The following is a 14,936-nucleotide window of genomic DNA, read 5'->3' on the forward strand; positions in this document are numbered from 1 at the left end:
ACCATCAACAAATTAAATCTGCTTTACTGTATACCTGACTTAGCTTTGCTTTAATCAGTACTGCTTACAATTTCCCTTATGACATGGAGAAGAAGAGGAGACTGGGAAAGAGATGGCTTATTTTGTGGTAGGGGACTCTGAAAAAGGCAGCTATTTACTTTTGAAGTCATTACGTGGAAAAATAACAGTGTTCTTTCTTGTTCTGATAATGAAAGTATTTGTAGGCCAAGACCAGAAAATTCTGGTCCTGAAATTATAATATATTACACAATATTGTTTTCAATACATTCAGAATTTATATTACTCTCTAATTTCCCTGAGTTTGGGTTCACAGTTTGGTAGAGATATGTAAAGAGGTAGTTAATGGGAGTAAAGAGGAAACAATGTTTATGTCTAGCAGCACCTGGGAAAATAGGTAACATCATTTTAATCTCAGTTAACGTTTATCGTTCCCTCTTGAAGCTACAAATATAATAGCGGAAGATGATCAATTTTCTATTCTTTTTTGTTTTCACCTTACAGTGCATGCTAGGGAGGTGCTCTACCACTGAGTCACATCTCCAGCCCCTTTCTTTAAATTCTTATATGCTTGGATTCTTCCTTTACATCAACCCCATACTCATAAAAATAGCCTTTCCCAAGATACAAAATAAAATAAGCCCTTCAAAATGGGGTTGTTAGATTTACAGAAGAAAGGCCCAACTCAGTAACTTTTTTTTTTATTTATACAATCATTAGGGAAAATGAGCAAAATTTCCAGCAAACCTGACCACTGCCTTTTCTCCCTGGACCTGGTTTACCTAAATCATTCCTATCAACTTAGATGATTTTCAGAATTGGGCTTTAGGGGTCCTAACATCTAACACAGGTGTGAGAATTTGTTCCAGGTCCCTTCTCCAGTCTTATGATGGGCTGGTGGAGTATTGCTTCATCAGCTGCTTGTGACAGGGATTGCAAACTCGCTCAGGCTTGATACTTGAGGGAAGAGGCAGTTCGTTTGTTGAACAGGCATTACAGAAGGTTCCTCTGCAGTTCTTACACACATTCTACAAGGAGAAGAGGAAGTTAGGTGGGGAAAAGAAAAGCAAGGCAAAGAATGCATGGGATAGAAAGGCTGAATATGGTCAGTGCTCAATGCCTAATCAAGTACGGGCTGATTATTTGCTATGTGCCAGGTAGAAGCTGACTAAACTCAAAGAAGTTCAAGTCTAGTTGTTAGATCTAAATGAAGAGAAGCAGCAATGCCACAACATTCAAAAGAACACAAACACAGAAACTGTTCAGTCTTGAAAATACATTTCATACATGTGAGCCTGACACTGACTTTCAGGTGGGCTAATTTAGTTTGCAAGTACCTAAGCATATCCAATAAGGCAGTGACCTAGCAATGGCTTTGGTGAACAGCCTAGGATTAAAAAATTTGCTGACTTTGAACTGAAAACAGAATTCCTAACACACTCATGTGCTTAATGCTTTCTTGTGATGCTCTATAAGCACATTACTTGGGATATCAGCGAGGCAGGCGCACAGCTACCTCCATCATGTTTAATAGGGAAGCTGGTCTCTATAAACATTCTGAATCTTTAGCGGCCAAGCACTGGAGAGCATGTTTGTTATGACGGTAGTGTCACTGCTATGGTTGCAACAGGGAGCACAGAACTCATCATAAAAGGTTGTGAGGAATAATTCCCCCCATGAAATACTACTTTCATCCCAAGCAATTAATCTTCCTAGGGTGCAGTGGAATGGGGGAGTCACTAATATTTGAAAGCTGAGAAAACTTTTCCTATGACATAGTGAAGTTCCTCCCAGTGGCTCTGAAAGCTGGAATTTGATTAGCAATTTCTTCTCTTTTGGAACATATTTCTGTAACTGCAACTTCTAATATACAAAGGCAGTTCATTTGTTATCTGGTTCTGCTAAGCAAAGACTAGATCATAATAATAATTTTGTTTGCTAAAATTCAGCATGATCAAAAATGGTGATGTAACCCAGAATTTGGGCAAATTTCTCATGCTTTTCCAAGCACTTGGTTTTTGTACTCACTTGTACTTAACATTTCTTGAGCGTGTACTATGAATTGAGTATCATATGAGATGCTAGGAGTATACTGTTAGCAAGGTACAGTCCCAGCTATCAAGGACACTCCTTTCTGAACGCTTCCTTCACCCTCTCTACACTCTACTATCACAAACTGGCAATGTACTCAGGCAGAGATCTGAGGACTGTGGGAAGAGCTCATTTCCCTTTGTTCAGAGCAGGTTGAAATACTGGAAGGAGTGTTGACTTTGGACCTAAAGTCAGATTGAGACAGGACTTTTTCATCACTATGACTTGAGTCACTTTGACAAGTGCCGTACGTTTAAATAAATTATTTGCTTAAAATTATATGCATAATTATTCATACCATTTGCCAACATGAATTACTATGACTCAAAAAGACTAGGTACCTGATAAACACTTGCTCCCTTGGCTTCCTAGCTCACGCTTGGCACTAAGGAATGTACTCTGCTCTACACGACAAAGTTACTGCTATTCCTGGAAAGGGGCTAGTGGTGCAGTGAACATTCCCAAGAAGAACCTGTTCATTTCTCACCAGTTACCTTTTTTAGGCTGTCATCCTGGCATAGCTGACATATCTGTGGCTTTTCAGAGAGCAGCGGCTGATCCTAAAGCACACAGTGAGTCAGTTACTTTTCCTCAGCACCAGAAACATGAATGTTTTCAGAACATGCATTTTTTTTTTTTTTTTTTTGTTCTGGGGACTGAACCAGTGACCCTCATCCCCTATCCCCTAGACCTTTATATTTTTTGAGACAGGGCCTCGCTAAATTGCTGAGGCTGGCTTTGAACTTGTGATCCTCCTGCCTCAGCCTCCCCAGTGCTAGGATTATAGGTGTGTGCCATCATGCTTGGCCAGAACATGCATTTTTATCTACATAATTTTTAGCTACTGTAGCGATACTACAGACCATCTGGAAACTAAAGAAACAAAATTCACATAGTCCTACCACCTTGATATAACTCTTATAACCCTAACACTATCCTTACAGTTTTTAATTTTTTAAAATCGTCAATGGATCTTTTTATTTTATTTATTTCTTTGTGGTGCTAAGGATTGAACCCAGGGTCTCACACATGCCAGACAAGTTATCTACCAGTAAGCCACAACTCTAGCCCCCAGCTTTTAATTTTTATAATAAAACAACATGGTTAAAAAAAATGGTTTTATTTCTAAATAGAAAATTTAAGCACACAGAAGCATAAAGTAAAAAAAAAAAAAAGTTTTAAAAATTGTCCTATCCTTCTTGTTTTACTCTACCCTCAAAAAGGGAAAGCAGTGGGCTTCATTTTGTATCCTAACAGCTAAGTCACAGAGTGACTCAAGCACAGTAGCACTTATGGTCTTTCTTGTGGAGTTATCAGACTATTATATTTGTATTCTATATGCATTTGTTTATTTCTAACTGATCAAAAAGCATTTTTTATTTCCATTTTATATAAGGAAAAAGTAAAGGAAAGAGAGCCTAGGTCTCAAAGTACGTCAAGAGATAATTTCAAATAAGAAGTGAGAATTGTACAAATTGCTCAAGGCTTTGCTACTTCCTGATTCTTGACCTACATAATGGTTCTCATTTACAAACAGATCTGGACTTATATTTTACTCCTCCATTTTACTAGCAAGAAAATGTTGGCATTTATGTTTTCCAACATGTATGCAAGCTTTAGGCAATACATTATTTAGGACATTCTTAAAAGGATGCTACACAGAGGACTATAGCATTTATCTTCTTCTCATACTGTTTACTGGCTAGGCATGGTACACCAACTTCATAATTTTACAAGATGTTTTAAAATGGGAGGTTCAGTTACCTGTTCATCTGTAGGGTGAGACAGCAGCCTACAATGTAGAAATAAAAAATCATAACAAATACCAATTTAATATATTTCCATTTGTATCATTTCAGTAAATGATCAGAAGACAAATAGTTTGCCAAAGAAGCAATACTGGAGTTCTTTGATATTGCAAGGAACAATTGAATTATTAATTATGACCTCCCAGATTTTGGACATTTTGTTTGTTAAATCTATTATTAGAATCTGACCCTTGATCTGCATTATGGTTCCCATTTACAAAAAGATTGAGTTATATTTTACACTTCCTTTTTCCTACCAAGAAAATAACATTCATGTTTTTTTTTTTTTCCAGTTCATGGTGTTAAGAACTTAACACACAGCTCTTCGTGCGTTCGAGGCAAGTACTCTATCATTGAGCTATATTCCCAGCCCAATATTAATGTTTTCTAACATATAAAACTCCAGAGGCGACATATATTTTTAATAGCCTTTTTCTATGTATTATAATGGAAATCTATCCATTATCCTATGTCATATATTAGTCTCTCCTCCCAAATATTCATAAAATGTCAATTAGCTTTAGCAAATTAATCAGGGAAAGGAAAATGAATGATATTGTCACATGAAAGTCCATTCAGGCTGAACTATTTCTTCATGTGATTACACTGAGCTAACCCTGACCTCTCTAACTTGGAGTAGAACCTAAAGGAGAGAAGTAAAGCCCAGAAGTTCTGGGGAAAATGTGCCACACTTTACAATCGTTCCATTTCTCTTCAGTTAAGTGGCAGTGTGATCACAAGACATATACCATATGGGGACCAGGTTTTCAAATATACCTTGGACAACAATCTCAAGAAGACTGGTATGTTCCATGATTGCAGTTGTGGCTGGAATAGACCCTGGAAGTTGCCATCATGTGACTACAAAGTACTTAAAAACAGAAGATATAGGGCTGGGGTTGGGGCTCAGTGGTAGAGTGCTTGCCTAGCATGTATGAGGCATTAGGTTCGAGTCTCAGTACCACATATAAATAAATGAATAAATAAAGGTCTATCAACATCTAAAAATATTTAAAAGATCAGAAGATATATGATAAGTATAGGCAACTTAGTATGTCACCTAGCCTCTTTGTAATCCTGTTTTCTCATCTGTGAAGTAGGAATGGACGGTTACATTTTTGAAAGAGAGTTAAATTTTTAAGGAGATCCTGAATGTGAAACACACTTTTTCTTTTAATATTTTTTTTAGTTGTAGATGGACACAATACCTTTATTTTATTTATTTATTTTTATTGGGTGCTGAGGATCAAATTTGCCTATTGCCTCACACATGCTAGGTGAGTGCTCTACTACTGAGTCCCAAACCCATCCCGTGAAACATACTTTCTAAGCTGTAGAGTACAGTACGGATAAGTATAATGAAGCATTGGCTTATATTCCCAGGGCCTAAATCAGTACTTGGCATTTAATAGACACTCTTAATAGTTCCAATTAATAACTTCATTTTAGGGGCTGGGGATATAGCTCAGTCGGTAGAGTGCTTGCCTTGTAAGCACAAGGTCCTGGGTTCGATCCCCAGCACCCCAAAAAAACAAAAAGAAAAAAAAAAAACAAACTTCATTTTAGACTGGAACTAGGCTGACCCTGAAAGGCATATGGAAGGTTAATTTTACAGTCTTAGTTCTCTTCCCTATGACTATGCTGATCTGTGATGTCAGATGGGCTATATATATATTTTTTAAATATAAATACATGTTCTTTATTTTTTATTTTTTTGCAATACTGAGGATTGAAACCAGGGGGGCTCTACCATTGAGTTATATCCCTTTGTTAAATTTTTATTTTGAGACAGGGTCTTGCTAGGTTGTAAAAGCTGGTTTCAAACTTGTGATCCTCCTGCTTCAGTATCCCAAGCTTCTGGGATTACAAGCATGGTTCACCACGCTGGGCTAGATGGATTGAAGTTTAAGGTTAGTCTTATATTAAACCATGTTCTCTGAGAGCAAAATTAAAGACCCGGAAATTATTCTGTCCTTGGCAACAAGTAGGTAATATTTTGACTAAGTCCCTGCATAGTCAGCCTACCATTAGATTATGTTGTTAACTTCCCCAGAAGCTACCTTTGCTTTAGAGAGAGCCAAGATGACACTGTACCTCATTCTTAGGATATCAAAGCCTGGGTAGGGACAGCTCCCTGGAGTGGACACTATACAGTTATTTCAAAACCCCTTTATGGTTATCTTTCCTCATCACTAACCTCTCCCCCTGCTTTAAATAGACTTAACTTTAGAGCAAATTTAAATTCACAGCAAAACTGAATTCAAAGTAGAGACGTCCTGCGTCCTTCTGCACCTTCAGCCTCCCCCAATGTCAATGTGCTGCCCCTGAGTGGTACATTTGTCACAACTGATAAACCTACATTGACACATCATCATCACCCAGAGCCCACAGTCTAGAGTTCTTGGTGTTGTACATTCTATAAGTTTGGACAAATGTGTAATGCAATGTATCCACCATTATAGTAGTGTACAGAACAGCTTCATTACTTGAAAAATCGTCCATGATCTCATCTCTCCCCTCAGTCACTGGCAACCACAGTTTTTTTTTTTTTTCACTGTCTCCATGGCTTTGCTTTTTCCAGAATGTCACAGAGTTGAACCTTCTTAATTTTTGATACAGTGGCACTATATATTTTATTTCTAACCTGCTAAAATTACTTTTAAAAATCAGCTTTCTTGAAATGATCTTATGTTTTTCATAGTGAGATCAGATGCAAAACTAAGAAACAGGAATGAAGTTAAGCTGTTTCAGATTCTTAAGAAAAAGGAGAAATAAGAGAAGGAAATGAGAGTATTTATTTGAAACAGCACGTAGGTGAAAACAAGCTGTACTCAGGAATATTTAAGAATCTAAGAAATGCTATAACCTATGCTACATTCTCCTGGGATACCAATTCAGTATAAATGAGAACTAATCTTTTAAGTGATAATCTGACTCTTGGAATTAGTCAAGGAAGAGTTGGAGGATAGCCTGATTACCCTTCTTTGTTCTGAAATAACCTAATAAGTTTAGTTTAATATGTTATTTGGTTTTGTTATTTATTCACTTTCCCCTCCAAATGTCTTTCTGGTATATTAATATTAAAAGTCAGTGTTTTGCCTGTTGTCAAAGACAATGTATATTTAAAAAGCTCCCTCTTTCCCACTGCCCCCAAGTGACTTTATATCTTACTTAATATTTAATTAACAAACACCTGTGGTTTTCTTCCAGGGACTTTTTAATTTTATCATTTTCCTCTTGAATTTTGTGCTTTCCATCCTGTCAAAAGAAAATAGCCCAATTTCAAAATGTATCTTATTTATTTGTAAAGTAGGTTCAAGATACCTAGATATCAGTTATTTCTTATGAGATTTTTTTTCCTGAGCTCTGCAAAACTGGTAAAATCAAGCACAGCCATATCTAGCGGATTGTGTAATACTCTGGAAAGTCAATCAAGTAGATGCCCAAATGCCACAACGACTTGTACAGTCTATGTAATTCAGGGAGTTTTCTACTCTGAAGGACCATGTGAAGTTCCACCTGCATTTCTACAATGCTCTTAAGCCCTGTCTTGGCAGTTTTTAGGGACAAATTTTGCCCATGTGCCCCCACCCCCACACGCTGTTGCATGCTTTGAACTGCAGTCCATCTGCTTCCAAGAGTGGAATGTGTGTTCTCAGACCACTCAAGTATCAAGGAAAGGAGGTTTATGTAATAGTTACCCTTCTAGAAACTCTACTACAAGGCAGTTTAAGATTGAAAAACATAAAAAATCACTGAAAAAATAAGCTAAGACTTCAGTGCACCTTTGTGACTCCTTCAGACTTTATGTTCACTAAACTAAAACAATAAAGACAGCATGCTTACATAGAGTGGCTCTTCACACACTTTACAAAATTAGTAATAGGTACTATATCACATTGACATTTACAATTTTTTGGTACCAGAAACTGAACCCTACTGAGCCACATCTCCATCTCTTTTTATTTTTTATTTTGGGAACTTAGGGTCTCACTAGTTGCTTAGGGCCTTGATAAGTTGCTGAGGCTGGCCTTGAACTTATGATCCTCCTGCCTCAGGCTCCTGAGCTGCTGGGATTCCGGGCATGTGCTACAGTGCCTAGCACATTTACCATTTTTTTTTTTTTTTTTTTTTTAACTCTCTGGCAAATTAACAGCTCCTTCTCTAGAAATTTTAAATAAGAATCTTATAGGTCTTGCTTTATTATATATAACATACATAAAGGAGGCAATTTCTTTGTGCTTGTTTGATTCAAAAAGTACCTCATGCTTTTTGGATTTCATTACTTGAAGAAATTGGCTCCTGTTTCCTGGTGCCAGAGATGATCTTATCCAATTTTAGCTTTCTCGCCTGAAATCTCCGTTTAAGAACGTTCTGTAGGAATTTTTATTTCTGCTCTTTAAAACCACTCTGTTTTACTTTCCTCCTCAAGCCTCATTTTCTATTTCCAAAAGAAATTCCTTGAGTATGCTCAAACTGAAATTCTCATGACAGAAATATTAGCAGAAATCCAAGAAGCACATTTTTGTTAAGCTACAGCAAAATTTTTACTTAAAAAAATGAAAAGGAAATTATTATTACAACCCCCTTTCCAAATGAAATCATATTTGGGAGTATCCTAGAGGAACACTTGGAATCAAGCTTTCATCTCTCCAGTATAGCTCATTTGCTCTCTCTATACCATGGGCCACAGCAATAAAGTATGAAACCCATGGCTCATCCAGGTAGCCTCTTAAAATTAAAATAAAACAAATCAACAAGAGAATAACAAACATTACCACCTTGGGTTCTGGCTTCTGACCCTTTCCTGGGGTGCTCCTGTTGTGTAACCTTCTTTCTTTTTCCTGTTTTAGTTCTAACTCAAGCTGGTTCCTGGGATAGGTGGGAGAGGAGAAGATTGAAAATTTGAATTTCTGTATTCATATTCCAAAATCTTTTTTTAAATATTTTTTATTTTTTAACTTTTTTTTTTTTTTTTTTTTGGAAAACTCTTAAAGTTCAGTAATTAAGTCTTAATACTTGATGAATTAAAAGTTACCAGACACATATGGACAACCAAGCTTTAAAGTACCATAAACCAATAAGGTTAAGAAACATAAAACGTGCTTAATCTTTCTTGGATGATTATGGATGCACTCTAGGACTGCCCAGAGCCAGAAGGGCAACTTCTGAATGTCAGCATTTTATATTAACTCTTAGTGAAGAGTTGTGGTCACTGGAATGACAATTAGTAGTATTTGCCATAACCAAACGATAGCATTTTCAGCAAGATACAGTATCAAAGTATGGTTATTAAAGTTCCATTTCATATAATTAGTTGGTCTCTCTTAAAAGTTATGTACTTTGCCCTCAACCACCAGTGATCTCTGTAGCTGTGGGTTTTATATCCAACAAAGTTCCATTTGTTTGAAGTCAGTGACTTCAGCACAAAAGTGAGTCACATTTGAAATATAGTATGGAAGAGTGGTTAGTGTTGGAGTCAGAGAACAGGTTTTTGAATGATAGTGTTGCCACTAGTAGCTTAACTGTGAATTCAGACACACTTAACCCTCCCAAGTTTTAACTCCATCTGAAAGTGGGGGCAACAAGATAACCTATGAAAAGGATTGCTGTGAAGACACTGGGTGTGGTGAAGAACTCTGTAAAGCACATGGCACACAGGAGGCATGCAGGAAATACTAATATTATTGCTATGTTGGCTATTCATTACTACTTATCTAGGACCCTGACCTCTAATTTCCTAATTCTTTAATCACAAAGGATGTTGACAGGATTTGGGGAATGGTGATATATGTGAAGCTTTCAGAATTCAAATTCCTGGGAAAGGACAGTAGAAAGACAGAGCTGAGATGGCTGCAAGTCCCAAGACTCCCTCCTTGCGTCTGGCCCTGGACCTGCCCATGACCACCCTGTCAGCTCCAGCTGCCCTCCCTTCACCGCTGCTTGGTGAGCTCCTCCACTTCCAGCTGTAGACTGTTGATCTTGTCTCCGAAGTCCTGTTTGAAGAGTCGGTTGTCCAATTCAGCAGACTGGCGGCCTCGCTCAGCCTGGCGCAATCTGGATGTGAGCCATATGAACTTGTGATAAAAAACAAAAGCCATGGTGGGGAGGAAGACCAAGTTCACAACACAAAATAAAATAACCCAAGGAGGAAGGTGTGGAGAGAGAAAAGAAAAAACAAAAACAAAAAAAACTTTTTGTAGGACACAGGGGAAAAAATTATGAGGGAAAACAGATGGAGAAGAAACAAACTCTAAAGAAAAGCAAGATGAAGGTGAACCAGGCAGAGGAAAAGCTGATTTTCCACTTTTTTTTTATTCTAGCACTACAGTTTACAGTCATTAGATGATCAACAATAAAACATCACTTTTTAAAAAATCCATATCCAAAGCCAACCTCAAGTACACAGTAATTTGAGTTTTATCCACTCTTTTCATTTATTTTTATTTCCTACTTGATTTGGTACTTCTTGTTTATTTTACATACATAACTGGAACTTGTAATTGGGTAATTACCTTATAAGTGAGATTTTATCATTTTTCTGGTCCTTTCCTCAAACTACATATATTAAATCATAGGATATTATACTTCAACCTTTACCCAGGCTTCAGGTTATTATACAAGGAAAAGTCTTTTACAAGTTTGGCTGTCTCTTTCCTTTTAATTCCTACCAAGTCATGTGTGACTAAGTGAATAAAAAATTCAGCACTGGGCCTTATAAGACTCTTTGCCACATTCTCTGGAAGATTCTGATGGATGCTTTCTTCTAAACTTATAATTTTGCACCTATAAGAATCATGTTTTAGAAGGTGAAACACTTGGAGCTTGATATAATAGAGTTTAGAAGCATGCTATGTGTAATTTAAAAGGTTTTATTTTCATGTTTGAGTCTTCCTTTCAAATGCCCATAGAAAAGGCAACTCATCACCACAAAAGGTTGATGTGGATAAGAATGTAGTAAGCACTTTATTTATATAGGTGCAAAATGATAAGAACTAATATAAGCTCAAGAACACAGGATCTTTCATATGGTTGGTTCTGGCGTATGTTCTTCAACTTGATTTTGGTTCAAATTTGTGCAAGGCTTTTAAAACATACATGATATCTACCTTACTCTCTTAATTCTGGTTTTGCCAAGAAGAAGGTAAAGAATTTCAAGAGCTGGAAGCAAATGGTTATCTCTGTCCCTACCTTAGCAGCTGAAATGCTGCAAAACATACCAAAATGAGAAAAAACAAAACAAAAAAAAAAACAAAAAAATCGCAAACATTTTGACAAGACCTTTTGACAGCATGAAGGCTTATTATAAAAGCCTGTATTCCCACATCAAAAGTCGCTTTTTTTAAAAAAAAAATCAAAGTATTTATACGATTATTTACAAGGTAAAGCCTAGAAAGGGTTAGATTGGTGGTCACTTAGAAAAAGAAGTCCTGCTAATATTGCTTGTGGATATCTACTGGGAACTTTTATTTTTATACTAAATAATAATAAAGATGTACCTTTATCATTTATTTCTTAATCTGAAATGTTTTTCTAATAACTAAGTTGTTAGTTTCCCAGAACCATTAGCAAACCCATCTAAACAAAAAATAACAGAAATTCTTAATAACAGAAACTAAGGAATAACAGGCAGGAAATCATTACTCATGTATATGCCTTATCCTCTTTACTCCAGTAGGAAAAGCAGAATAGATCTGAAAAATGTATAGTGCATTTTGTTTATAGGAGAAGAGCGTTTTTATTAAAATTTTTCTCTCTGAGCTAAAGTGGAATTGCAGAAAAAAGTGGCAGAGGTAGAAGATGACAAATATTAGGAGGGTTTTCTCAAGCTTCCACAATATGATGTTATTATAAGTTACCTAATTACTAAATTTATCTCTATGTACTTTAAAGAAATATAAGGATGCTGTATTTTCTTTTTGTTCAAAGTCACTAAGGCAAAAAAGTTGCAAGCAATCTTGGTTACTGAGAATAGAACTGTAATGAAATACTAAGTACTTATCCTTAGTTTGGGGATCAAACCTACATAACAAAATTGAAAAGGGGTCATGGCCTAAGAGACACAGAACTACTTTAGAAGAATCCAAGTTTACATGGTAGTCACCTCTAGTTCATTACATTGCAATGACAGAACAGGCTTGCTGAATGCAGACATTAACGATGCACCTAGAATCTGATATTAGCAAGGAATAGGTTGTAAAGGCATCATTAATATATATACAGAGCCTCAATTCTCTGGGCTTTTCTTTTTAAATGGTATTTTTATTTATTGGTCAACTCAGAAGTAATTTCTCAATTTATTTGGCATTTAATTAGAAACTTGCACCAAATTTTCTAACTCAGGGGAGAAAATAAGAAAAAAACCCCAACCTATATATATAATTGTTATTTTTAAAAGTCCAACAAATACAAAGTCAACTTTTGGTTACATTTTATATGGAATCAGAGTTTAAACATAATAACTTTCAGATTTCTTCCTTTTACAACTAACTTGTGATATTGTGAGGTGACCAACTGCGAAACGCCTAATGATGTTTTGGGATCAGTTTATTTGCTGCACTATTTAAGGTCTTTGCCTGTTTCACCAAATCTTTTTCACTAGATCAAATAAAATAAAAATGAAAATGAAGTGAAAGGGAAATGAGGACATGAATAAATAGGAAACACAAAGATAGCAAGAGAAATAATCAGCTTAATACTCAGAGAGGTAAGTCATATTTTAGTTCTGTCTGCTTTAAATGGCAAGTCTAAAAATCAGTGAAAAATGTGATACATCTCGAGTACAATTTATAAACACTAAAATGGATTTGGTATAAACATATTACTGTCTATGAGCAAGTACTAGGCTAACTTTCTTTTTTATAGATACTTTTTATTTATCACCCATATCAGAGGTTTTGAGCTTATTTATAAATCTGCAATTAACTCTTAAGCTCACAATAAATATGCACTGCTGTTCAGGACCTTCCCTCATTAAGAATCATCTGAATAAAAGAAGTCACCCATTCATTCACATATCTACCAAATTTATGCCTTGTATATTTAAGGCACTGTGACAGATCTAGTGAGGGAACTTTTTTTCTTTCTTGGTGGTACTGGGTGTTGAATCCTTGAACACATTAAGCAAGTGCTCTACCACTAAATTGCTTAGGGCCTCAGCAATTTAGCGAGGCCCTAAGCAACTCAGTGAGACCCTGTCTCTAAATAAAATATTAAAAAAGGGCTGGTGATATGGCTCGGTGATTAAGCACCCCTGGGTTCAATCCCCTGAATGGGGAAAAAAAAAAGCAGCAGTTTTGGAGTGTGCATGAGGGGGTAACATCTGAGGTTGAATGTAAAAAATGTATCTGAAGAATATGGAAGCAGGAAGGAGAAGGGCATTTCTAACTGATAGAACTATCAGAAAAGCAATGGATGAAAAAAGTGGAAAGCATATCCAGGAATCAATAGTTTAGTTTTGTTCAAGTAAAAAAAGAGTGATAAGTAGGTGTTAAAGGTGGAAATGCTGAATGATCCTGGGTGCCATGCTGCATTCAATTCTGAAGTGTCAGTCATATTACTCTTGGTTGCCGAGTCACCAACAGTGGTTTCAGACAAATGGAGAAATAAGAGCCTATCAGAGGGAGAGAGATGCTTTTGGGCAGACAGACTTCTAAGTACTGGTGGGAGGTGGCTGATCAGAGGATGAAAACTCAAGACCAGTCTCCTGATAGAAGTCAGAGAGAGAGATATACACTGGGGTTGTCAGTGGAAGCTAAACAACTATTTAAGAGCAAGTAGACAGAAAAGGGAGATGGGAGAGAAGGGAGAAAAGGGTTAAAGAAGGGAAAGATCCAAAATAGATCTTTCTATTTGTTTATTTAAAAAAATATTTTTAGTTGTAGATGGACACAATACCTTTATTTTATTTATTTATTTTTATTTGGTGCTGAGGATTGAACCCAGTGCCTCACAGGTGCTAGGCAAGTGCTCTACCACTGAGCCACAACCCTAGCCTTCTATTTCTATTTCTAAACTATCTTTTGGAACCCCTAAATCACCCAGTGCCAAGGTATTCAAAGGCTTTAGTGATGAACAATAAAATCACACAATTACAAACATATTTAAATCTGCTTCCATTCTTGTAAGATATACTTCTAAGACTCGACAGTGAAATTGGTTAAATTCCCATTTCTAATATTCAAAGTAGTCAGGACAGGCTGACTGACATTTCTTTTGTTCTTTTGTGTGTGTATGTGTGTATGTGTGCAATACAACTTTATTATAATGGAAGAGAGGGGGATCCAAGCTGGGTAAACAGTTAACAGTCTCCGTCATGGACCTTTAATATTAACTTTACATGTTTTTCTTAACAATATTTTCAATGACGGCTTAGAAAACAAAATTAAACTGGCTTTCTTTCTCTTGTCATGTCTGATTAGGGCTGGAAGAATTTCATATATTTTTGATTTGCCAAATGCAGAGCACACTCTCCTCACTTGAAGCACTGGCAGCTCAAAGTATTTCACTAAAGGAATAGCACTTTTTACCTTTGTTCCAGTTGTTTAATGGTAGCAGCCATCTGATTAGTCTTCTCTTCCAAGCGACTGTTGAGTTCACTTTTCTGTTTTACTCCTAAGTCTGAACTCTGTATGGAAAAGAATTATAGAATATAACAAAATTCTGAAATATAATCATACATGCTTTTTGAACCTGATGGTAAGTGGGAAACAGAAAAGAAAAGCCCCAAAAGCAATTTGGTTGAAATTAGTATTATTTATATGTAACCTTATCATAATATCAGAAGGTTCATCAGTTTATCATGTTCCATTTAAAATCTAATGGAATACATAACTCAGCTGGAATCTTAAGATAGAGTATAAATCATAGGATAAAAAAAGACCCCAAACCCCTTTATAATATGAAAAGTAGGCTTGATTTTTCAAAACAGCAACTGAGAATCTTATGAAAGTCTGATCCTTTGTGTGTGTGTGTGTGTGAGAGAGACCTCATGCATGTTAAGTAAGCGATCTAACACTA

At 36.2% G+C, this 14,936-nt stretch overlaps 1 protein-coding gene across 11 annotated transcripts in view; it reads right to left on the bottom strand.

Annotated features, from left to right (window-relative positions):
- Positions 1–639: 639 nt before the first annotated feature.
- Rufy3 (RUN and FYVE domain containing 3) overlaps positions 640–14,936 on the bottom strand; it is a 75,551-nt gene continuing 61,254 nt past the window's right edge. For 4 of the 11 annotated variants that reach the window (XM_047567112.1, XM_047567113.1, XM_047567114.1 and 1 more), the window contains 7 exons: positions 14,447–14,544; positions 9,855–9,974; positions 8,699–8,789; positions 7,111–7,175; positions 3,874–3,901; positions 2,604–2,669; positions 640–1,046 (listed from right to left, as the gene is read on the bottom strand). In XM_047567112.1, coding sequence (XP_047423068.1) covers positions 903–1,046; positions 2,604–2,669; positions 3,874–3,901; positions 7,111–7,175; positions 8,699–8,789; positions 9,855–9,974; positions 14,447–14,544 — 612 coding nt within the window. In that variant the 3' untranslated portion in view covers positions 640–902. Of the gene's footprint in view, positions 1,047–2,603; positions 2,670–3,873; positions 3,902–7,088; positions 7,176–8,698; positions 8,790–9,854; positions 9,995–10,213; positions 12,516–14,446; positions 14,545–14,936 lie in introns of those variants that run through there. The other 7 variants (XM_047567118.1, XM_047567119.1, XM_047567120.1 and 4 more) reach the window with 4 other exon arrangements.

Source organism: Sciurus carolinensis, chromosome 10 (assembly GCF_902686445.1).
Source record: "Sciurus carolinensis chromosome 10, mSciCar1.2, whole genome shotgun sequence".
NCBI classification, from domain to species: Eukaryota; Metazoa; Chordata; class Mammalia; order Rodentia; family Sciuridae; genus Sciurus; species Sciurus carolinensis.